Source organism: Solanum pennellii, chromosome 1 (genome assembly GCF_001406875.1).
Source record: "Solanum pennellii chromosome 1, SPENNV200".
Taxonomy (NCBI): domain Eukaryota; kingdom Viridiplantae; phylum Streptophyta; class Magnoliopsida; order Solanales; family Solanaceae; genus Solanum; species Solanum pennellii.
In genome coordinates this window covers 106,925,411-106,950,538 of record NC_028637.1, presented here as the reverse complement: position 1 = coordinate 106,950,538, position 25,128 = coordinate 106,925,411, and the positions used below count along the sequence as shown (strand labels likewise).

Here is a 25,128-nt window from a genome sequence, read left to right as displayed (position 1 = left end):
AAAAAAAAAAAAAAAAAAAAAAAAAAAAAAAAAAAAAAAAAAAAAAAAAAAAAAAAAAAAAAAAAAAAAAAAAAAAAACAAAAAAAAAAGGGGGGGAAATCAATTTCATCTTCTCTCTCCCATGTCCCCTGACAAGCAGGTGCAACCGTCACTGTGCACGTCCCCTCGATGTCAATCCCCCATAATTACTCCAATCCCTTGATTACCACACTCAAAACCACTCCCCATAAAGCACTTCCTCTATACTAGCAACCACCCTTCTCTCATCCTCATTTTTCAGAAAACCAAGAAACCACAATTCCCTCCATAACCATGACTAATCCACTTGTAGCCTACTCCGATGACGACAGCTCGTCTGATAGTGCACATTTTCAGGGGGAAGAACACCAAGCTGTTGAGGGGATGCTCGATCTTGGGGACGAAGCCCAACTACCAACCCCCTCATCATCACCAGTTAAAGGTGCATCTTCACCTGTCGCTACTGACCTCCCATCACCACCCATCATCGAATCTCCCCCATCACCAGTCCAAGAAACCCCAACATCACCGGTCCACGAAACCCTACCTTCACCAACCCCAACTTCTCCCACAACCACTGTCCCAACCATCCCCCCTTCTTCACCATCTCACCAAACCACTCCTAAAAACCCACTACCCTCTCAAATCCATGACGATATTCTCTTGAGTTCCCTTCACCCTACAAAACCACGGCGGCCAAGAAAGCATATCGCCGTCAAACCGGCTCGTCCACACAGGCCAATCACAAGGAGTGCGCATGCGGTCAAGCCAGCTGCTGATACAACATCTGGGGTGAAACGTCGACGGTTGGGTAAGTCTCCTGTTCCCTCATCAGTCTCCCCAATGGATCTTGCTTCTGATACTGATGCCATGTCTGAGGGAAAACATTCTGCAACCCCTCAATCCAAAACAAAATCTGCGAAAAAAACTGCAGATAAATTTCTAAAAGTGGGAAGGAAAAAGTACTTCCAAACCAAATCAGTGCTTAGGGGTAGAACCTTTCATCCTGATATAATGTCAATGGATTTAGTGAAGCAGGTTTGTGAACTCCTAAGGTTTCAGGGGTGGGAGGAGTTATTTCTAGAACCCAGTTTGATTTATGAACAGGAAGTGGTCGATTTCTATACGAACTTGGTAATTCTAGAAGGAGATGTGGTGTCGTCTAGTGTAAAGGGTGTTGATATTGTGTTTGATGCAACCAAGCTTGGAGAAATATTGCATATCCCATCTGTAGGTACAAATGAGTACAATTGGGGTTTCGATGAGTACTCAAGTCTGCCAGCTCGATTCTCGCAAGGTAGAGTCAACTCCAGGGCTCAAACTGTTTTAAAGGGCATAATGCGACCTTTGCACAAGCTTCTTTTTGAGATAGTCCATAAGGTGATACTGCCTAGAGGTCACCAACGTCACATTGCCTCCATACGAGACATGGGACTTATGCGTGCACTTGAGTGCAAAGAGCGCATTGATTGGCCTACCTTGATTATCAAACATTTTGCTCGAATTGTGGATCCTCAGTTAGGCTCCCATCAGTTAGCTTTTGGTAACCTATTGACTAGGGTGTTTGATGCTTTTGAAGTGCCATTGGGTGAAGGCAGGATCTTAACTCGTGCAGACATGTTTACTCAAACTATCCTTGCTGATTGTGGCATTCCTATGGAGTCAGAGCAGGTTGCATCTGCGTCTCCACGTCCATCTGGTCCTGTCGCTCAGTTACTTAGGGAGCTTAAAGTAGCTGAAGAAAAGAATGCCTCTCTTGAATCAGACAATCAGAAGTTACGTGCTGAGCTCGATTCCTCAAATGCTGAAATACACAAGTTGAAGGATCAGTTGGTGCAGCAGCAACTTGCTAACAATGCCAGAGTTGACAGAGTTTTGGATATGCTGGCTTCAGCTTCAACTAAACCTGGTCAGCCTCCACAGTGACAAAGCATGTTGTTTGGACTTGGTTCTCTTAGCTGGTTTCATTCTGTATTGTTGTTCCTTGTTTTGCCAGAACAATTTACATTGCTCACCTGGCTGGGCATATTTTGTTGCTATGGATATTGATTAGTGTTGGTTAGCCGTTGCTTATGTCTTTTTGATTCGTCAAAAGGGGGAAGAGTTATTTGCGCATGCATCACACGTTACATGTTTGTCTTCATCAAAAAGGGGGAATATGATAGAACGTGATAGAATCATTAATTCGTTTTGATGATAGACAAAAGCGCAAAGAAAATGTACGCAGCAAAAGAAGTCCGAGATCAAGTAAAATAGAGTTTTTTTGTCAAAGTCAAAGTAATATATTAAAGGTACAAGTCAACACAAATAAGGAAAACCTTAAATATATTATTAAGGAAGAAAGTGGTGTATAATAAGGATTCTAATTTAAAAAGGAATCCTTGTTTAAACATAACTTTCTTACCTTATTAGTAGGGATTGTACAAGGCAAACTCTATAAGAAGCACACGAGGCAGAGAAGAACTACACGACTTCACGCAGAGAACAAGGGGGAATTATTCATCAAATTGAAGTCTTCAAGGCTGATAGCATTGCTACGTTCAAAACATTCTTGAGTGAGAAAGTTTTATCGGGTAAAACTATTTGTCTTGTTGTTATTCTTAATTGTAATTCACAGTTTATTGTACAAAGGGTGGGTTTGGCTCTTTGTAGGGTTGAGTGTTAGTGAGAGTTGTAACAAAAGGTGGGTTTGGCCTTTTGGAGAGATCGATTGGAGTAAATCGAGTGAGTAGTAGAGATAAGACTTTTTGATTATTGAGTTGTAATCACAAAATCTTATATTTGAATTAATAAAACGTGGTTTTTCCTTCCTTGAGTGAGGAAGGTTTTTAATTCAATAAGTGTTTGTGTCTCTATTCTGTCTTTACTTAAAAGCAACTTACACGAACCTGGTTCGTGGTCTGGGGTAAGGTTTCTTCAATGTCATTTGTCAAATCTTATCTGGTATGACGATATTGAATAATAAAAAAAAAATATTAAGACATATCTAGATTCAGATCATGAAATTTAATTTTAGCTTTAGCTCGATTGTCAAATAGACTTTAATTAGCAATTAGAGTCGAATATATATGTGCTGTTGTTTAATTATGTTGAATCGTTCAAATTAGCAGCCACTAATTAATTCATTAGCTGAAGAACAAGTCTACAATATACGCTAGAGATTATTAGTGTATAATTTAACATGGTAGCATCTATATGTGATCACACATATTATTACTAAGTAAGAAGATTTGGCAATACTATTGATATTAGTTAGGTTTCAAAATTAGACTAGCTGTTATTATTATTAATAGAAAAGATTTTGATGATACCATACATTATTATTGTTAATTGATGTTCTATCACTAATCCATTATTAAGTATGATTAACAATAGAAATTAGCTGATTCTAATTACATTTTGATTTAGGCCACGTAATGAGCAAATATGAAAGATATAAAAATGGGAGTTACATAGTTTCCCGACAAGTCGACAAAATAAATAAAATAAAAAGATAGAGTAAGCTAATTAACTATTTAAACTAAGATCTCCAGATAAAATTTAAAAATCATAATATTTTGAGACAGTTGGAAGGTAGCTTAGGATAAATTTAAATAGTCATTTTATATTTGTTTAAGTTTATACTATATGTTATTTCAAATTCAAGGTTAGGTATCAAATTTGAATTAAGTTAAAGTATATTAGTGATAAGCATTGATACGTGGCCCAAACCTGCAGGATCTTAAAGTCAATAGCTTGTCCCTAGCTATAATCTAATAATACTTTTAAAAATAATTAATTTTAAATTACAAAACTAGTCATGAGATTTTGCTTATGTCATTCTTATTTTGTGAAAAACACTATATATTGTTCATGTATTAACAATTTGATTGGCTTAATGGAACTTCCATAAATCATAATGATATTTTATCTTTTTGGAGCTTTATATATGTACGATTCATGGTCACAAGGAATAAAGAGAATAAGAAAACAAAGAAATAACAAAAAATTATTGTAAATGTTAGTACTACTACACTTTTTGCACTTTCATCATAGATAGAAAAGAAAAAGGGAGATTGATATACCCAACGACAAGACAGAACAAAGTTAGTACAAATTCAATATTATGAATTTGGATAAATTCACTAACTTTTAGGTAAAGTTTGTATTATATTACAAAATTAAATAAATATATATATATAATTCGTTAAAATATACAAATATATATGTATTATAATATATCATTATCAAAAATCGATCTCTAAACTGTTTAACTTTTTAGGTAAGTTGTTTATATTTATAAATAAACTTAAAAGAAAAGTCAGGTCTTGGGACTTGAATATACATACCAACAATTCAAAATTTAAATATCCCTTCAATTTAATTGGCTATGATTATAGATATAGATTTGAACTTAATTAATGAAAACTTTTGGCTAGTGCGTGCATTATGTACATGGTCAATTGGATAATCCAACAATAGAGACAAATATGATGTATCTAAGTTCAAAACTTCTACATTTTTTTAATTTGAATATAAATTTATAAATTCAGAATAAAACTATATTTTGTGGCGTAAATACTCTTGTACTTTTTTCTTTATTGTGGGATCGATCAATGATATTTTAAATCATAATGAACGACTATAATTTAGGAACATATTCTATCACTAGACAAACATGGAGCCCTTAGAAAGAGGAAGAAACCAAATATCATGACTTAATTTTAATTTGTGGTGTAGATTTACTATTCCTATGACCATTATTATTGGGACTTTGTACTTTGTAGTTATAAAAAGTATAGGATATCATTTTCTACAAATGAAGAGTTGGCAATTTCAACGTCTTTTCAGTGAAAAAGAAACAATAATATAATTGTCGTTTTATATAAAGATGTTCATATATTCTTTGTCGTTTAATTTGTTGTCGATTCTTCTTTATTTATACTAACTCATTATGGGTAGTAGATTAAACAAGATTTTTTTGGGGAAATTGGAACCCAAGTTCTGTGAATTATTTTAGTGAAATCTGTCAGTCACTAATACTTAAAAAATAATTACTGTATTTTTAGAATGCCACGTAAAGAGTTTCAAACCAATCATTTTATCCTAGAATATTTTTGGATCAGTAATTAATTTCATAGAAAATACAACTTTATTTAGCACACAATTGTGCTTAATACAAGATCTGTGTAATCATCTAGCTAGCTTTTAAAATGTAAGTGATTAAATATTTAAATTATTATGATATGGACAATGGGGGTGTATGTGTCAAATTTAAGAATATCATTAATACAATTTTACAAATAAAAAAATTTAGTTCAAGTTATCGATTAAAATAATTATGTACATAAAAAAGTGTTTTCTTTCAATTTAACAAGAAGATGTCCCTTAAAAAGTTTCGTGCTGCTAAATACCCAACAAACTATATGTCTTGATGATTTTTATTCTCTCTCTATATATATTCGAATATCATTTTCTTGTTTATGTCATCCTTAATTATTTCCAAAGCACTTTAATTTGGTTTGTTTGTAACCCCTTAAATTGCTTTGTGCTAATTGTTAATTGCTCATGAATCTCTAATACGTGATCAAGTCACTGTAATAATTTTTTTTTCTTAAACTTGTCACTCACTTAGTATGGTTTAGTGATTTTACTTTCTAATTTAGGCCACGTATATAATCAAGAGTCAAAGAGGAAAAATGATTTAAATTAAAATAGTATTGTTTCCCAATAAGATGACAAATTTACCAAAAAATTAGGTTATCTATGGTGCTGAGTCTGCTGACAAGCAAGTCATGATTTTTTTTCCCATAATAAGATCACTAAGCTAATATAATAACAATAAAAAAAAATTAAAAAAGCATAATACCTGACATTTGGAAGCTTAAGACAAGACGTGTATCAAATAAATTATTTTTTTTCAAGATCTCAAAGTCAATAGCTTGTCCAGGATGTGATAATAACCTTAATAATTAATATAAAGTAATGACTAGTGAGATACTGCTTAGCTCATCGTTATTTCCCTTGCAATATAAAATAATGTATGTGCAAAAAAAAGTGTTAATATTGAGTAATGCTAAACTGAGATATTGTAGAATTATTTTTTAGAGTATTCAATGTCTGTTTATGTTAGAATTTAATTAAATTTAGATTGATGTCGAAAAATATTATAATAATATAAAAATACTTTCTTATAAAAATAATATTATATCTTTAGTTTAAACTCGAGACATATAAGGAAGATATTGAAAAGAGTCCTAAATAATAGAGGAGGAAACTCATAGATAAGGGCTTATTTCATATGCTCCCACGTATATTAGATAGGCAACTACTTGAAATGGACAAACACAAACCTAATTTTCAACCAAGCTTTGAACTTTAAATAACTAAACCTCATGAAAAAGAAAGCAAACTCTTTCTTGTTTAAAAATCACAACATTTTGTTTCACATTTTTATTAAGAACGTGATTAACGACGCATGTTATATTCTTCTAAATTTGTTTTATTCATCGAATAGAAGTTGTATACGCTAATATTACAAAACATCTTTTAAATGCATGTCACCTAAAACACAAGTGTACTGATAAATTAATATTCACAAAAAGTTGGCGTTAATAACGTAACCTAAGAAATTAAGATTGGCTACGCTTGTTATTTCGGACTAAGATACAAATTACAATGACTTAATGTAAAATATTTTTAAATAATAAAATAATTTTATAATAAAAAAAATATATCTTAAAAATTATTTAACTTCCGAAATTCAAACGACGTAACCCTTCCTCCTACAGGTGTCAGTTATGATTTGAAGCCCCTCTTCCCTTGGATATTTGTATGCAAAATGCATATTTTTTGTGCTTCGGCGTAATTTAATGACAGCTGGCAAGTTATAGAAGCCGTAATGGGCATCAGTCTGACATCAGCTCAGCCCATGGGCTTTTTTACAGTACGTGGCAAGTTGACATTAGAGATAAATGCAGTTTACGTGGCGGCTTGATTTATATCATTCGGCTCACACACGGCCCATCAATTCGTTTCGTTCGTTCAGCTGCCCTGTTACATCTGGCCCACCAGTTAACCGTTTCCGGAGTCGAACGCCGTCACGTGTTTCTTCAACTCTCAAATAATAATAAATAAAATTTTACCGATTTAACCGTCAACTTATAATATTTTTTTAAAAAAATAAAATCTCTTTAATAAATAAATTAATTTTATAATTAATAAAATAAAATAATAAATTTATTATTTTAATTGTTGTTTTCTTAATACGTAGGTCTAGTAAAAAATGAAATAGAAATAGAGGAAATACGTTTAAACTTTTTGGCAGCCTTGCCGTGCAATTGGAGTATATTTTAAACGCGATGTATATCAATGTTAGGTGAAGAGGCAAATGGGCAATACAGTAACATTATTTCAGTAATCAGTACAAAATATACGTACACAATTTTCATGTGTAATATTTGACTAGATTCTATTTCCATACAAATGTTATAAAGGTCAAAATTATTCACCAAGCTATCCATGTTATCAAATCAATATTTGACGCTTTCTTATTGAACTAACTCTGAAGATCAATTTGACTAATTTTAAAAGTTGAATTAAATTACATTAATTTGATATTTTAAACAAAAAATTAGATAGTCTAAAATTATATAAAACGTAATATAAATTACAATTTTTTTCATAATAATATGCTGGAAAAAAAATCTCAAAATGTTAGTCAAAATTTTTATAATTTGACTCTAAAAATAAAAATTAGGACAAACAATACAGGACGAAAAGAGTAACTAAAGTTCATAAAATTAAGGGAAAAAATTATAGCACTTCCTTTTTTTGGAAAATCGCAGTGGTAGATAATTAGGCGTAATTAAACGACAATTAACGACAGCTGACTATGAGAATTTAAGTAAATAAAATACATAAACAGTAATTAGCCCACTATTTCAAATTTTAAAGTCAATTACCTGTAATCCCATTTCCTAAGAAGGAAAAAACATGTCGAAAATAACTTAGTCATTTCTACTTTTAAAATTCAACATTTGAACCCTATCTTTCCACGTTTGCCTTTTCTAGAATTCAACGTTTCCTTAACAAGCACAAAACATCTCGTGGAAACACTAAACAATTAAAGAGGCAAAGAAGCACCTGATCGTAATTCATTTTTCCTAATACTCCCTTCATTCGATATTGCTTGTCCTAATTTCTATTTTTAGAGTCAAACTATAAAAATTTTAACTGACATTTTAAGATGTATTTTTCATCATATTAGTATGAAAAAAATTGCAATTTATAGTACTTTTCATATAGTTTTAGAATATCTAATTTTTTGTTTAAAATATCGAATTAATGTGATCTTATTTAACTTTAAAAATTAGTCAAATTGACTTTAAAAAAATGCAAGATGACAAACGATTTCAGACGGAGAAAATATAAAGTTTATGCATAATTTTTTTTATTATTTCAATAAAATTAAACTTTTTAATTCAAAATCATAATTTAGTATACGATTAGACTCCTTTACAATTTCCTTTTAAGTGATAAATGATATAAATATTTCATATATCATGTATGCAACTTAGGTGTAAATGAAATAAGTTTTACACGTATACACACGTTCTAAATGACATAATATACGTAGAATATCATGTAGGTCACAAAATTATCATGTAGGGTGTAGGAAAAATGTGTTCATTTGTTCAGTTATACCCAAGTTTAAGTAGATACTTGTAACTCCCAAAATTGAAAGTTATAATTGTCAGCTGACGTCTAGTTAAGAATCATGTTTATATTATGTCAGCGAAAAATTCATCTAAATTATATTATATATAAAAACTAAATTTACGTATACGCATTATATTTTGAATCCTCTATGCTTCTTCGCTTGTTTAAATTTTACGTGTTTAAATTTTTTAGTGAAAATCTTGACTCCGCTTATTTTTTTTTCCTTCTTCTTAAACCTCACGTATCATACTCCCACGCGTCTGTCTACCATTCCCCCCTACTAACCCCTACCCCACAACCAACCCCCCATCTCTCATTGCTTATATATCTCTCACCTTCCCCTTCCATTATTTCCATATACAATCTTCTTCTCATTCTTCCATTACTCAATTCACAAACCTCTACATTTATTATAAACCAAATTCACTCCAAAAAATCAACAATCATAATTTGTGCATACTATCATTCAATTCATCTTTGTTAAAAAAAAAAATGACGAGAAAAAATAATAGCATGGGAGCGATGTTGCTACAGAAAGAAAGCTTTCGAAGAACAAAATTCGGTACCCTTTTGTACTCCGATCCAATCAGTGACCACGAAGAAAGCAGTAACAATTCCGCTCGCAGCAGCAATGCTTCTTCTGCACCCAGTCCACCTAGAACGTCGTCGTTTAACGGCACAAACACTACTGCTAACAATTCCCCAAATTACTTCATGTCTCCATGGAACCAATCAGCTTCGCCTTATGTAAAATCTCCATGGATTCACCAACCATTACTCGATTCCGCGGAAGAATCAGAATCCAGCGACTGCAAAAATGGTCTAATCGGATCTCTTGTTAGAGAAGAAGGTCATATATATTCATTAGCCGCATCTGGAGATTTGCTGTATACCGGATCAGACAGCAAAAACATTCGAGTATGGAAGAACTTGAAGGAATATTCTGGGTTCAAATGTCAAAGCGGATTAGTAAAAGCCATTGTTGTTTACGGAGATAAAATATTCACCGGTCATCAAGATGGTAAAATTCGTGTATGGAAATTTTTAGGGAAAAAAAGAAAAGCATATAAACGTGTTGGTAGTTTACCTACCGTTAGAGATTATTTAAAGAGTTCAATTAATCCTAAAGCATATGTTGAAGTAAGACGAAATCGGAATGTTCCTTGGATTAAACATTTTGATGCGGTTTCCTGTATGAGTTTGGATAAAGAGAGAGGATTGCTTTATTCTGGATCTTGGGATAAAACACTAAAAGTTTGGAGATTATCAGATTCGAAATGTATTGAATCAATTAATGCTCATCAAGATGCAATTAATTCAGTCGTCGTTGGATTCGACGGGTTGGTTTTCACTGGATCAGCTGATGGAACAGTTAAAGCTTGGAGAAGGGAATTAGTTGGGAATAACGCAAAGCATGTTCTTGTGGAAACACTGTTAAAACAGGACAATGCTGTGACATCACTGGCCGTAAACGCTGCAGCAGCAACGGTAAGAGCACACTTTTATTTATTTCATTTTAAAAAGTTTATGTTATTATACAGAACACACGTCTAATTATTTTATGTGTCAACAGGTGTATGCTGGATCCTCCGATGGACTAGTGAATTTCTGGGAGAGGCAAAAGCATTTTTTGGAGTACGGAGGTGCGCTGAGAGGTCATAAATTAGCTGTGCTGTGCGTGGCGGTTGCTGGTAATTTGGTATTGAGTGGATCAGCTGATAAATCTATATGCGTGTGGAGAAGGGAAGAAGGTGGTATCCACAGTTGCTTAACGGTGTTAACAGGACACAACGGCCCCGTTAAGTGTTTGACCGTTGAAGAAGATTCAAATGGCAGCGACAATGACAGCGAAGATGAAGCTCCGGTGGAGAAGAGAAGTGACAAATATTGGAGAGTGTATAGCGGGAGTTTGGACAATTCCGTGAAGGTTTGGAGACTATCGGAGAACTGCTTTAGTGGTTTCGAGGAAATATAAAAAAAAATGATGCAATTTGAAAAGCAAATTCAGAATTAAAAATTTAATTAGCCCGCGGAGGAAGTGGTGGGAACGAGCTGCCGAGTAGGAAGTTGAGATGCGGCTGTGAATTGCCGTGTAGGGTTGAGTTATAATAAAAACAGTTTTCCGTTTCACACGAAGAAAAAACTGTTTTTTTTGTGCCGTTAAAAAAACTGTAGGTGGGGGACCAATGAGCATAAATCTTCATTACTAAGGAACGTTAATATTGAAGCAGAGAGGAACTAACATTATTCTAAATACATTTATTAACGTTTTGTTTTTCTCGTTCCCCACATTTTGGTTGTAAGTTTGGTTGATGATTGTCTTGTATAAGTTGTAAATTCTAAGCTAGCGTTTGGCCATAGATTTCCAAATATTCTTGGCAAATATTATTTGAGTGAAAATTTGAGTGAAATTTCACCATGTGTTTGGCCATAAAATTTGGGAAATATATTTCACCTTTTTAGAAAAATATGATTATACACACAAGTTTTAAAAACTATCAAAACTAACTAAAAGTTTGTATTACAAGTCAATTGAATGTTCGTTACAACAATAACAAATAGTGTCCAAGACACTAAAGCAATGTGGTAATTTGGAGTGAGTGCAACAAGAATTATTCTATACATCGTGAAGTAGACAAAATACATGACTTTGTTACCTAGAGCCAATTTTTAATAATTTTCATCAACAATCTTATCATTATTTAATATTCACTAAATTTTTCATCACTATTTTGGTGTTCACGTAAAAAATTATGTAATACAACGCAAGCAACTACTAGAGAGGGTGTTTTTGTAAAAGATAAAAGATTGGGGTAAAATTTTAATTTTTAAAATATCTCAAATAATGAGATTTGGCCCAAATACTAGAAAAAACTAGTATTTGGAAATTTGGGATATTTGCCAAAAATATTTGCCAAATAATGGCAAATTGTATGGACAAACATTATTTGCCAAATTTTTCCCAAATATTATTTGGAAAATTTATGGCCAAACGGGCCCTAAGTAACCATGTGTTTGAAAGTTCTCAATCATCCAATGGAACGTTTTTTATTAATGAATAAATTTTTACTTCTTGCATATAATTTTTTTTATTATCTATGTGTTCAATATTTGGTAGATTATTTCGAATTCGTAAGAATTTTGCAGGATAGAATGTTAAAGTATTTTGCTAAATTAGAGATGATTCTACTTTTAAGGTTTTGCCGCTACATGTTAATATGTAAAGCAAAGCCAAGAAAAAGTGTGATTAGTGACATGTATGACAGACAAATAAATTCTTAAAGCAAAGAGCTTTTGATGATGTGAAAATAAAAGTGGTAGCTTCGTGGTTTTTCTCGCGCTTATTTTCTTGTAGAGTTAAAAGTCTTTTTTTGTTAGGTTCAAAATCTTTTCAAAAGATATGATCTAATATAAATCTCTCGTATTGTGTAAGCAAGTATAAGTAATTGTTTGTCCCCATTCTCTTAGGAATTCTCTGACGTTTGCGCATATTTCATTGAACATCTTAGTGTTAAACCAGACATGATGTTACTTGTAACGAACATGTTTTTTTAATTCGTTAATGTATAGTATAAGTTAAACTCTTAAATATATAGGTATGGTTTGTTTCTAATTCCTGCATTTATAAGTCTAATCGATGGAGAACCACCTAGAGTTGGGTGAGCCTGTAAATTAAAGATGCGGCACAGACAAAAAGCAAAAGAATTGCTAATAAAGGATCAATATTTGAAAAGAATAAGTTGAAAGTCGTACTTTCTGGTTCTTTAGAGTAATTTATAGTTCAATATGGCCTAACATAATATTAATCAACATTAAAAAAATAGTTGGTTCATGATAAGAAATACTTAGAAAATGTGACAAATATTTTACAAGGAATAGTTCAAAGCAAAAAAAGAAAGGAGGAATGAGATATTGTCAACTATAAGCTTTAATTAATTAGCCGGTGAAAAGGGCCGGTGGGCATCATTAAGATCTTTGAAGAAAATGATAACTTTTACCTTGTTCATACTGAATTTATTTGGTGTGAATTAAGAAATTAAATTAGTAAATTTTAAATTCGATAGATAATTTGTTTTAAAATAATTAAATTATTATTATAAAAACAATTCTAATAATAGTTCGTTGTATGGTTGGTTGGCTGGCCGATGAATTCCCATTGCATAATGGCCCCAAAGCTAACTTTAATGGCAGAAAAGTCGCAATGTACACCTAACATAGAGAATCAAAGTACTCAACAGAATTATTTAATACATACAAATTGAAATTATTTATCTTGTTTATGAATTATTGTTAATTCTCTCTCCCTTTCCTAATTAGTATTAGATATTATCCCATGTCTTGTGTTAAAGTTTACACCAATTTTGGAAATTTTGATTATATCGTTTAAATTCTTTCATATGTTGTTTGCTGTTCAAGAATTCTTGTTTAGGCAGTTCATATCATCCATACATAGTGTTTTGATCTAAGATCTCAATTCTTCCGTATTTCAGCAGTAACATATTCTTCCACGAAGCTAAGGTCCAATTATCAGAGTCATAACGTTATTGTTAAAAAAGGAGTACAAATATTGAAAGGAAAATGAGGACCCTTTTAGGCTTGGGCTTCAATTTCATGTCTTTCACAAGCCCTCTATTTAGGATCCTTTTAGTCTTGGGCCTACTGTCCTTTTTGTATTGGGCTTTGATTGAGATTCCTTTTGGTTGGCCTTCAATTATGCTAGGCTAATTTCCTTGTTTAATATCAAACTCGATCATTTGAACGGATAAGTGTAGACAAATAGTAATCAAATTGATACTTGAATGACAAAATTATAATTGAAGCAGTGAAAATAAGATAGTTAGGAACACTAGACTAGAGAAGTAGGAGATGATATACTTGAACATAGCACAAAGATAAGAGGATAACAGACTTTGCAAGTTACGTTGTTAACCCGTTGTTCTTTTTAATTAGTACGTCTGGATCCTAAATTAACCGTTTTAAAGGCTTTCTAGCCCTATGGTTTCTTGTTGGCCCAATATTTATTTGTGTGGCATTCTTCATTGATATCAATATTGAGTTGGGATCAATCCACGGCTAAAGTCTTTAAGTAATTTGTTTTAATTGTCTTAAATTGAAAAAATTAAATAGATTTTGCTGTACTTGACCCAAGTCGAGCTAAATTAAATTTTGGCTAAATTAATCCATAAAATCATAATTCGTTCAAATAATTCAAGTCTGACAGATTATTGACTCGTTTATTTATTAACTCAATTCATTTCAATCGAATATCTAACTCAAATTGCTCAATGATAAATCTTGTGAAGATATTTTTAAAAAGACTTTTTTTTTGAAAAAAAATAATAAATTGATAAAGACGCACGGAAGAGGTACTCCCAGCGCGCGGAGGATCCGTTGAGAGTTTGTGATATGTTATCTATAATCAGAAGAAAAATATTAGCTTTATTAGGTACAAAAAAAAAGATTAACAAATAAAATTGCTAAAAAATTTAGTAAGAAATGGCCAAATCAAATTTTGATCCGCATTTTAGTTTATTTCATCCGAATAACTTTTAAACGAATTATTAGCTGATTTATTTATTAATACAATTCAACTAAATCAATCGATCCACTCATTTAACACCTCTAATCTCTAAATCCAGTGTAACCTTTGAGGATCTTTGTTGTTGATTTGGTATTTGTCATTTACAGCTAGAGAGAGAGGTTGAGGAAAGGTTAATTAGTGTGTCTAATAAAATGACACGAAAAATACGACAATTTGTTTACTTGACCCAATTTGTTTTTGACGGACATTGTTATGTGTTTTTTTTCTCCTGTTGGTGTGAAGTTTAATGAAGCAAGTTACTTTTTTTTTTAAGAAAAAAATAAAAATAAATATTTATGATTTAAGATGAGGCAAATATTTCTGTAGCTATATATATTTTATCAAAAATAAATGTATTAAGTTAAGTTATTTAATAGAATATGAAAATATGTCTTTTTTTTTTTTGAAACATCCTGTATTAAAAAAAATGCTACACATCAAAATTATTCTTACACTAGCTGTGGTTTTGGTGGAATTTACTTCAATTTTTTTTATTGTTAACTCGATTGAATTAGAATTAGCTATGTATATGGTCAGAGTGTTGATCAATCAAGCTGAACTTTCATCTATAGAAGATGAAAGTAATAAAAATGAAAATACTACAATGGATGTGTAAGCATACTCGGATGTCCTAGCAAGTGTGTTAGAATGGAGAGAAAAAATTAAACATGGCATAACATACCTATAACTTACCGAAGACATGATCCTAAATGTAATGATATGTATTTGAAGATTAGGATAGACATTGAATAGGTAATTGAGCATCGACTAGTTATTATTACACTCCTACAACTTATTTCATGTTTTTTTATTACTTTCTACTTAGTTTATCACATTATTCATTATTGTTATTGTTATTTTCTTCATTATTTTCAGCAAGACTTCTCTTTTACGATATTTCTTTTTCCTATCTTCTTTTTTATGCGATTACCTGGCCCAACTATATACTAGATGAGTATCATGTTGTTATTTGACCTTGAAGGAACTTAGAATTAACTCAAGAAAAATAAAGAAAAAGACTCGAGACTTGTGGTTCCTAATTAATCGCCGGGTCAACAACGTGATTGCTGTTTGATCAACATTCAAACAACAATAAACTGAACAACTTTACTAGTAAAAGAAAAAAATGATAAATATACCCTCGAACTATCGTAAATGATATGCAAATATTCTTTGTCATATTTTTTGGATATTTTGCCCCTGCCATCCAAAAACTATACCCTTTATACTAACGGACATACATGTGTCACAATCTTATTCATTGATCCGACTTTTATCAACGAATAAGATTGCACCACGTGTTTCTATTTAGTGTTCCTATATGCTTTAGTTTTTTGACGACTGGGGCACCAATGTGTCAAAAATATGACGGAAGGTATTTGTATACCATTTACGATTGTTCGGAGGTATATTTGTCCTTTTTCCATTAATAAAACCCACTTGTCATTGAGATTAATTATTTTAAACTTTGATTAGTAAAAATATTAATAAAGATGGACTTCACCTAATCTAGGATAACTGAGATCCCAATTTTCCAATTCTTGTTCACATGCAACTGATTTGCTGATACTATGCAAACAGCAACAGCGCCAAAATTTGAAGTCAATTGTCAGAAATACCCCTCAAATTCCTACCCTCATTGTCAAAAAATAAAAATAAAAAAAATTCAATGTTTTGGACCAATTCAAAGTTCAAAAATGAGGCAACCATCAGCCTCAGTAATAGTTGATCATTTTTTATACATTATTTCTTGGAAATGTTTACTAAACGCGTTGATCAATAATAATAAAAAAAGAGTATAACTTTGATGAATTGAGAAGTTGAAATGGTCTACGCAGAAAGAATTGGAAGACTTCTTTTGTGGTCTCCAGTCTTGAAGTTCTACTGGTAAGAGTTATGACTGAAGTTTGAAGACCAGAAGAACACATTATATTCTCCAGTCTTTGTTCTCTACCGCCCAAAACTGTAAAGAATCAAAAAAAAGTTCAAATTTTGGCGTTTGGGTATTATCAAGAATCAGGTTTTTTAGGCTTGTAATCATCAGTTGACACAACTTTCAAGAACCCTTTTTGGATTCTTGGAGATTTTTACTGGTAAGGTTCAAGTTCAAGGCCAAATACTCCTTATATTGTAATCACTGTATTTTTCAGTTTCTATTTCTAAGCTTTTATTTATCCCTTTTCCCCAAAACAGGAAGGAGCAAAGGGGTTTACATTTTGGATTCTGGTTATATCAAGAAACAGGTTTTTTTTCTGGGGTGTAAATCATCAGTTGATTACCCTTTTTTAGGTAGAATCCTAGGAGTAAAGTAAGTTTCTATCTTTTAATCAAATCGTGGTTAAAGGGGTTTTGAGATTAGGACTTAGTTAACAAGTATGGCTGCAATCTTGAAAAGTCTTTTCCCTGTTTAGGTAGAAGCCTAGGAGTAAAGTAAGTTTCTATCTTTTAATCAAATTGTGGTTAATGGGGTTTTGAGATTAGGACTTAGTTAACAAGTATGGCTGCAATCTTGAAAAGTCTTTTCCCTGTTTCTTCCTCAAAAAAGGAGGATAATCATGAGGAGTTTGATGTAGAATACTCCTTTGCTGAGGAGTATTCTGGTCCTCCTGTTAGTTATGACATTCCTCAGGTGGTTCCGGTTGATGTACACCGGATTCCAACTGCCTCAGTAGTTGCTACTGCAGCTATGTTGAGTAGAAATTTGTCACTACCAGTTATTGAACCAATTGTCAAGAGTGATTCCAAATTAATCAAGAATCAGAAGTCAAAGGAGACTGATTTAGAATCAGAATATGTTGAGAATGATCATGCCTATAGAGGATTAGATGGAATTGAAAGTTCTGGTACCTTAGGATTTTCTGACAGTCATGATAACTCCCGAGAACTGTCAGGAAGTTCGGATGTTGAGGACTTGGTAGATGAATGCAAGGAAGAAGTAAGATTTGTGAGTCATCCGAATTCTGTTGCCTTAGAATCTGAGGAATCAATTTTGAGCTCTCCAGATGTTGCCTTAGAAGTATTGTCTTGTGAAGAAGCGGAGGATTATGCTGATGAAATTGTTGGCAACCAAGGTTGCAGAAATGTTGTAACTTTCTGTGAAACTCAATCAAGTGATGTTTCTACCGACAGTGATGAAGAGGAGCCAGGAATGTTTCCCGAAAAACCAATTGTAAGCAGTGATTCCAAGAAGTGTTTCCGATGTCATAAAGGGAAACGATTCAATGAGAGGGAAGTATGCGTAGCTTGTGGTGCAAAGTATTGTATCGATTGTGTGTTGAGAGCAATGGGGGCAATGCCGGAAGGAAGAAAGTGTATTACTTGCATTGGTTACCGTATTAATGAATCAAAGCGAAATTCTTTAGGCAAGTGTTCTGCAATGCTTAAGAGGCTGTTAAGTAAATGGCAAATTGATGAGATTATGGAATTGGAGAAGTTATGTCAAGCTAATCAGCTTCCACCCCATCTCGTGAGCGTGAATGGTAAACGTCTTTCCCTTAGAGAGTTGTTCGACTTGCAAAGCTGTGCATATCCACCAAAGAAGTTGAGACCAGGGAAGTACTGGTATGACAAGGTGTCTGGATTATGGGGAAAGGTAAGTGTTAATTAGATCCTACTTTCATTGTTTGGCATTGAAATTAATATTGTTGTTTGCCTGATATTTTTTTTTGGTTTGGCTTAATAAAACAGGAGGGACATAAGCCCTGCCAGATAATTTCTCCCCAACTAGCTGTTGGTGATATAATTAAGAAAGATGCTAGCAAGGGAAACACAAATATTGTGATAAACAATCGAGAAATTACACAATTAGAGCTGTATATGTTGAAGGTTTGACTTCTGAACTACTTAAGCCTTCTGAAATTATGAATGCTTGCGGTTGGAGTTCTTAGCATGTTGTCAAATCATTTCAGCTGGCAGGAATAAACTGTGAAGGAAACGTTTGTTTTTGGCTCAGTGCTGACGGATCCTGCCAGGAAGAGGGCATGAACAATGTAGTTGGGAAAATATGGGACAAGGTTGGTTTCTGTTCATCCATTCATTTCTTTTGACCAGTTTACCTACTTTTTCTCACATTCTCTGATAATCGTGATCTTTTTACAGACTACACACAAGCTGCTTTGCCATGCTTTGAGATTGCCTATTCCTCCTGTGTCTACAAATTCTTCTGGTGAAGAAGTTGGAAGTGGATTGGATGCAGGTGACCCTTGCAGCACAGTTAGCAAAAAACTAAATAAACTACTTCTTGCTGGTTGTGATCAATCGGGAACAAGTACTCTGTTCAAACAGGTACAGTATGGGTGGAACATTTCACTTAAAAGGAAGACATTTCTCTATGTTTCTTTGGGTTTTCAGTTGATAGCCAGCTTAACTAAATCTGTGTGGTTTATTCATCAGAATCGCATGTATAAGCTGGTTACTTATGCTAGATCGTAAATAGAATGCATGATGTGGTTACTAATGAAGTCAAAACTGCAACTGTTGGGTTGTTACCATCCTGGCTTATGCTAATAAGAATCCAAATAATCGATTTGATCACATAATTAATTAATAATATTCTGAATCAAGATGTATGTATTCTGATTAAGTGCATTTATATCACCTAAAATGTATAGAGGATGAGTGATTCTTGATAACATATGTTGCTAAGACAGACATTTATTTCTACTTCAGGCCAAAATTGCATATCACGTTCCTTTCTCAGAAGAAGAGCATCAGAACATTACATACACGATTCAAAGAAATTTGTATAGATATATTGCTATACTCCTCGAAGGACGTGAAAGATTTGAAGAGGAGTACCGTGTTGAAATGAGGAAAAAACGGCTTGATGAACCTGGCCCTTCAGGTATAGAATTTTATAGTTCTTCCTGACCTCCGTACTATGAACTGAGCTTTCTGTTACCTTTTGTCTCTACCTCTTTAGAAATGCAACTTCACGTGTTCCTCAGAACCCTCCTTTTGTCCGCTTAAGTCTGCATTGCCTTAAATATTAACTTTGAGCAATTGAGCAGTATAAAGACTGATATATAGAATCCTAAAGATGTAGATGTCAACAATTTAAAGACTGTTGATATGTGGATCTAGTGCTGTTATAGTTATGTTATTTACTATTCTGAGTTCTTTCGCTTCTGAGATACAAATCATAAACATGATTTTCACAAGTAATGTATTTTTATCACAAAGAGTACAAAGAGTTTTAAGTTTTATCATGAAGTATACTGTAAATTTTTTGTTTCAGATCACTTGTATCTGTGAAATCATTTGATCCTATCAAGCATTAGTATCTGAGTATCATCTTTACTAACAGCTCTTCCAGACCTGATTGAAGAAGAGATTGAAGAAGAGAATGTCTATTCCATCAGCCCTAGACTGAAAAACTTTTCAGATTGGCTTCTTCAAGCTATGATGTTAGGAAATTTGGAGGTCATTTTTCCTGCTGCCACTCGAGAGTACTCAGCCGTAGTTGAGGAGTTATGGAAGCATAAAGCATTTCAGGCCACGTATCAGCGGAGAAATGAGCTAGAAATGCTTCCTAGAGTGGCCAATTATTTCTTAGACCATGTAAGTTACTGTCTTATGCCTCATTCTCAGTTAGGTATTGATAGGACATCACTTTTCTGTTCTTTGTTTCCATCTACAACTTACATGATTGTTTTCTTTTGTAGGCTGTTGAAATTTCTAAGGTAGATTACAACCCTTCTGATATGGATAAGTTATATGCTGAAGGAATTACTTCATCCAATGGTGTAGCGTCCATGGAATTTTCGTTCCCTAATCCAACTCAGGATAGTTACATGGAGACAGTTGATCAACATTCGTCCTCAATGAAGTCAGCTCTCTCTCTCCCTCTCCAAGTTGCAAGTTTCATAAGAGCACTTGCGAGCTCTCTTCCATCAACTCATCCTTTTTCTAATGTAGGTACCAACTAATAAGAGTACACGCGAGCTGCATAGGGAAAAACTGCAAGTGGTTGGAGATGTTTGAAGATGTTGACCTTGTCATCTTTTGTGTTTCCTTGACGGAGTACAGCGAATATCTAGAGGATTACAATGGATTTTGCACAAACAAGATGATGGAAAGCAAGAGGCTCTTTGAGAACATCGTCAGTCATCCAGCTTTTGCCCAAAAACACTGCCTCTTACTATTGAACAAGTTTGACATACTAGAGGAAATAATTGAAGAATTTCCCCTTTCTGAATGTGAATGGTTTCAGGACTTCAATCCAGTGATCAGTCGTCATCCCAACAGCAAAACCAACAACAACAACCCCTCGTTGGCTCAACGTGCTTATCATTACATAGCTGTGAAGTTTAAACGCCTATATAATTCCATCACAGAGCGAAAACTGTTTGTTTCACAGCTAACTGCTTTAGAGGCTGAAAGTGTTGATGGAGCTCTTAAATACACCAGGGAAATTCTTAAATGGGATGAAGAAAGGCGTAAAGTTATGCGCGATTGGACAACAGAAAGCCCTGAGGCTAGCACAACACTGGAGGCTAGCACAACTACATAGTTACTATCATTCTTTTGTTGAGTCTACTTTTCCTTTTGGCTGTACATAGTCTACAACATAGCAGGAAGTCACTTTACTAAAATGTTTAATTTTTTTTTTCTTCTGCAACAAAGATTAGGCTCTCTTCTGCATTTTGCAGATACAATCTTGTAATACATTCTCTTTAGCTTTTACTAATAGGCTCTTGTTTCGACTTTGAGGACTCAAAGGTATAATGTATAATAAATCTGAGCGATATGGTTGTAGGTATTAGGCAAGTCCTCAAGTTATTTATCCCACCATTTATATCCCATATACATACATCGTAAAGTAACTTATCTTGGGATTATATATAACTCGTTCTCAATCAAACAACCCCTCATTGTTATAGTCATGATCGAGTCGTAGACAAAAAAATTTAATATATATATAAGAAAAGAAATTCTTACATATACATATACAAGAACATTTATACATACAACTAGTATAGAACAATGTAAGAAAAACTATAAATACTACAGTTTGGGTACTTGATGGTATCAACAAGGTGCAAATCGATCCATTAGCAAAAACATAGTTGCTTCACACATTGTGTTATCATTTTTGCTCTCTGCCATTTCTGAAGAAGAAGAAGAAAATTTCTGCCTTTTTTTGGTTTCTTCAACATTTTCCCCTGTTTTTTTCTTCTTCAACAAAAAATGACTTTTGGCTCTAACCTTTTCACTTATCTTTGTAATCTCACAAACACAAGCATCAACTACTGTTGCCATTTTTTTTTTCTTGAAAAAAAAAAGAGTTCCTCTCTTTTTCTCTTTCTTTCTTGCTTTTGTATTCTTGAAAATATTTAAAACTGAGATATGAAATTGGAAAGTGAAAAAGGGCCTACCTTTATAGCATGAAATCAGAAGGTGAGGGTGGAATGGTCCTGCTGGTATTGAGTGGTTTTAGAAAAAAAAAATCTGCCCACCAGATACAGGGATTTGGTATATTATATTTTACTAGAATATTCTCAAATTTTATACCTTAGTTTGAGAGTATATGCAATAATTTTATGAATATTCATACTCAATTTGTAACTTGGCTTCAAGTCTAAATGAATTGCATGGCTCATTTCTAGGCAGGGCTTTAATACAAGTTATTTGATTTAGTTCTCACCACAATTTATGTTACATAAATTTTTAGATATCGATTGAATAGTCGATTTTCTTAAACTAAAATCTATGGATCTGGAAGGTACATGAGCAACCAATTCCAGTATTTTGTCATTAAAAAGAAACATTTGAGTAATATTTTCATAAAATGGGTGAAAATAAAAAATAGAAGGGAAGAGAACTACAAATAGTAAAAATGATAAAATAAAATAAAAAGAAAAAAAAAAAGGAGGAAGAAAATGACTAGGTTGTTAGTTTGTTAGATTAGGACCACAAATGAAATCTACTTTGTTCACTCTATTACGCAGAAAGTTGTGGAATAATTGACAAAATAGTGTTCCATAACGCTACGCCTCTTCAATTTACATTTTTGCGATGATACATACATATATATATATATATATTTTTTCTTTTTACATGCCAATATTAACGATCCATTAAATTATTGATAGGACACATGTAATAATTTTAAAGAGTTAATTGAGTGATCCCCTACAGGAGGATAGCTAAATAAATACCGTGATTGGTGGAGTTTTAGTTTGTTTTTATTCGAGATTTATCATTCACTTAAAAGAATTAATAATTGAAATTTACGAAAAAAAGTTTACATATACTCTCTCTTTCTAATTATTTGTTTTATTTTTTTTATTGTTTCTAATTACTTATTCAACAAATTAAAAAAGAATTTTTTTTATTATACTCTTAATTTACTATTTTAAAAAATGTATCATATTTTTGAAAGTCTAAAAATTTTAATTCATTCACTTTATAATTAATAGAGATAAAATAATAAACTTATTACATTAATTTATTTTTAATATATATATATCAGTTTAAAAATAAATAAATAATTAGAAACATATAAAACAATTAGTATATTCATTTTTAGCTACATGGGAAAAAGTAAATGTACACGACATGAGTTCAACACAAGAATAAAGAAGATGGATAAAAAAGTCGATTTTAATTGGACATTTCACATATATGCTGGCATGAACCATAAATAATAGTCTCATTCAAATAATGTATCTGAAATCGTTGCATTCCAACTCATAATAGTTTGGTTACAAATTAGTCTTTTTGAAATAATTATTTCGTAATTAGTTATTTTAGAATAACTTATTTCATTATATATATGAATTAACTTATTACATGACTATAATATAAATGATTGAATAAGTTATTCTTAACATGTCAATCAGACAGTATACTAAAATTTTATCTTATGATAATTTATTATTGTCTCTCACACGAAACAACCGCTAAGACTTCTAGAATATAGACTATTGAGGCGACTTTTCAGAGTTTGAGATTAGAAATAGATTTAAGGTATGAGATCTCGATCGAATTCAATATAATGGAAGCATGAGTTTGATTTGATTGAATTAAATAATTTTGATCAAAATATTATATTTATGTTATAGCTTAAACTCAAAATTCTAGCTCCGTGCAAACTTGATTGATATAGCCTTTAATTTGTTTCCTTCATTAAGATCATCATGAGTAAACAAGAAGCTAAATGATATTTAAAAGAAATTCATATATATACAATAAAATTTACATTTAAACATAGTACTAGGTAGGTGCAAAACGATCCATAAGCAAAAACAAAGTTGCTTCACACATTATGTTGTTATCATTTTTGCTCTCTCTCATCATTTCTAAAGAAGAAGAATTATTCTGAGTTTCTTCAACTTTTTCCCCTGTTTTTTTCTTCTTCAACAAGAAAAGGCTTTTCGCTTTAACCTTTTCACTTATTTTTGTAATCTCAAAAACACAAGCATCAACAACTGCTGCCATTTTCTTTCTTCAAAATTCTCTTTTTTTTTAAAAAAAAAAAATCCTCTCTTTTTTCTTGCTTTTGAATTCTTCAAAGTATTTAAAACTCACATATGAAAATTGAAAAGTGAAAAGGGTTACTTATATAGTATCAAATTATAAGGGTGGGGTGGGGTGGGGTAGCGAGGGGGTGGGGTTGTCCTGGTGGAATTGAGTGGTTTTAGAAGCAAAATAATTTATTTTTTTTAAAAAAATCTCCTCGTTACACGGATTAGTAGGATATTCCCATGGGTATAATTTTTGAATTTTGAGTTCATACCTTTTTTTTATTTTTATTTTAATAAATTAGTCAACTTTGAATTGAGAATCATCTGTTTTTTTTTATCTAATTTATTTATAAAAATAAATTTGAAATAAAATGATGTCATCCATTGATTTTAATTAGGATGATAATTAAATTTACCTAATATTTACGACGATAGAAAAATAATAAATACAAATAACACATACTTCGACAAAACACACTACCATTTATTTTGAAAAAATACCAATATTTGAAGTATCCATAGTCAAAAGTTTTGGGCATTGTCCAAAAAATTTCATTTCTAAGCATTTGGAAGATAAATAATTAAGTATATTATATATTGCAATTTCTTGTCATTATAAATATTTTGAGAAATATTTGAAAATAGTGATGTGAGAAAAAATTGAGAAAAGTATAAATAAACTGACAAGTTTGGACCACAAGTAAATTCCAAAAAATCAAAAGATTATTTATTTCTACTAATTTGTAATAATATTATTACTTTACTACGTAGAAAGTTCTAAATAATTGACAAAACACTGTTCAATTTCTACGGGCGGTGTCGCTAATAAAGGCCTTCCACCACGTGATTGGTCATCTTTAATTCTTTTTTTTTTTTTTAATTCATTTCCTTTTTTATTTAATTAAAATCTATTTATTTGAATCTTCAAAAATAAAAATACAATGTGTGAAAGACATTTCTATACTTTCTTTCACACGTCAATTTTAGTGTCGGCCAATGAATACGTGGTTTGATTGGAGCACTTAATGAATTATTGATCTGATATTAGCTTCTAATTAAAGCTGTAATAAATCTAAAATATTTCGATGCATACAATATTTTGTTTAAGCACATATAATTTTTCGTGATTTTATTAGTGAGTTATTATTTGTAAAAATAAAGATATTTATCTAAACGATCAATTTTCAATGGTTCTCTTCATAGTTGCTCATCATTTTTAAAATCAATTGCCCTTACATAGTTGTTGATATTTGAAGTGAATAAAAATTCAATTCTACTTCAAGAAAATTATTACGATAATAAATTTTTTTAATCTTTAATTTTAAAATTCTGAGTTCGAGTCAGAATATATAGAAAAAGAAG

At 32.0% G+C, this 25,128-nt stretch overlaps 2 protein-coding genes across 3 annotated transcripts; both read left to right on the top strand.

Annotated features, from left to right (window-relative positions):
- The first annotated feature begins 9,063 nt into the window (after positions 1-9,063).
- LOC107013299 (protein JINGUBANG) lies at positions 9,064-11,137 on the top strand. The gene is made up of 2 exons (XM_015213244.2): positions 9,064-10,206; positions 10,292-11,137. The coding sequence occupies exons 1-2, from the start codon at positions 9,211-9,213 to the stop codon at positions 10,691-10,693; spliced, it is 1,398 nt and encodes a 465-aa protein (XP_015068730.1). The 5' UTR covers positions 9,064-9,210; the 3' UTR covers positions 10,694-11,137.
- Positions 11,138-15,990: 4,853 nt separating this feature from the next.
- On the top strand, positions 15,991-21,003 carry LOC107010039 (extra-large guanine nucleotide-binding protein 1-like). Of its 2 annotated transcripts, XM_027919273.1 has the most exons (10): positions 15,991-16,392; positions 16,493-16,588; positions 16,711-17,891; positions 17,987-18,124; positions 18,208-18,312; positions 18,398-18,583; positions 18,968-19,142; positions 19,605-19,858; positions 19,963-20,126; positions 20,216-21,003. In XM_027919273.1, the coding sequence occupies exons 3-10, from the start codon at positions 16,797-16,799 to the stop codon at positions 20,808-20,810; spliced, it is 2,712 nt and encodes a 903-aa protein (XP_027775074.1). In that variant the 5' UTR covers positions 15,991-16,392; positions 16,493-16,588; positions 16,711-16,796; the 3' UTR covers positions 20,811-21,003. The 2 variants fall into 2 exon arrangements, with proteins under 2 accessions (XP_027775074.1, XP_015064822.1); XM_015209336.2 differs by having other exon boundaries at positions 16,493-17,891.
- Positions 21,004-25,128: the final 4,125 nt, after the last annotated feature.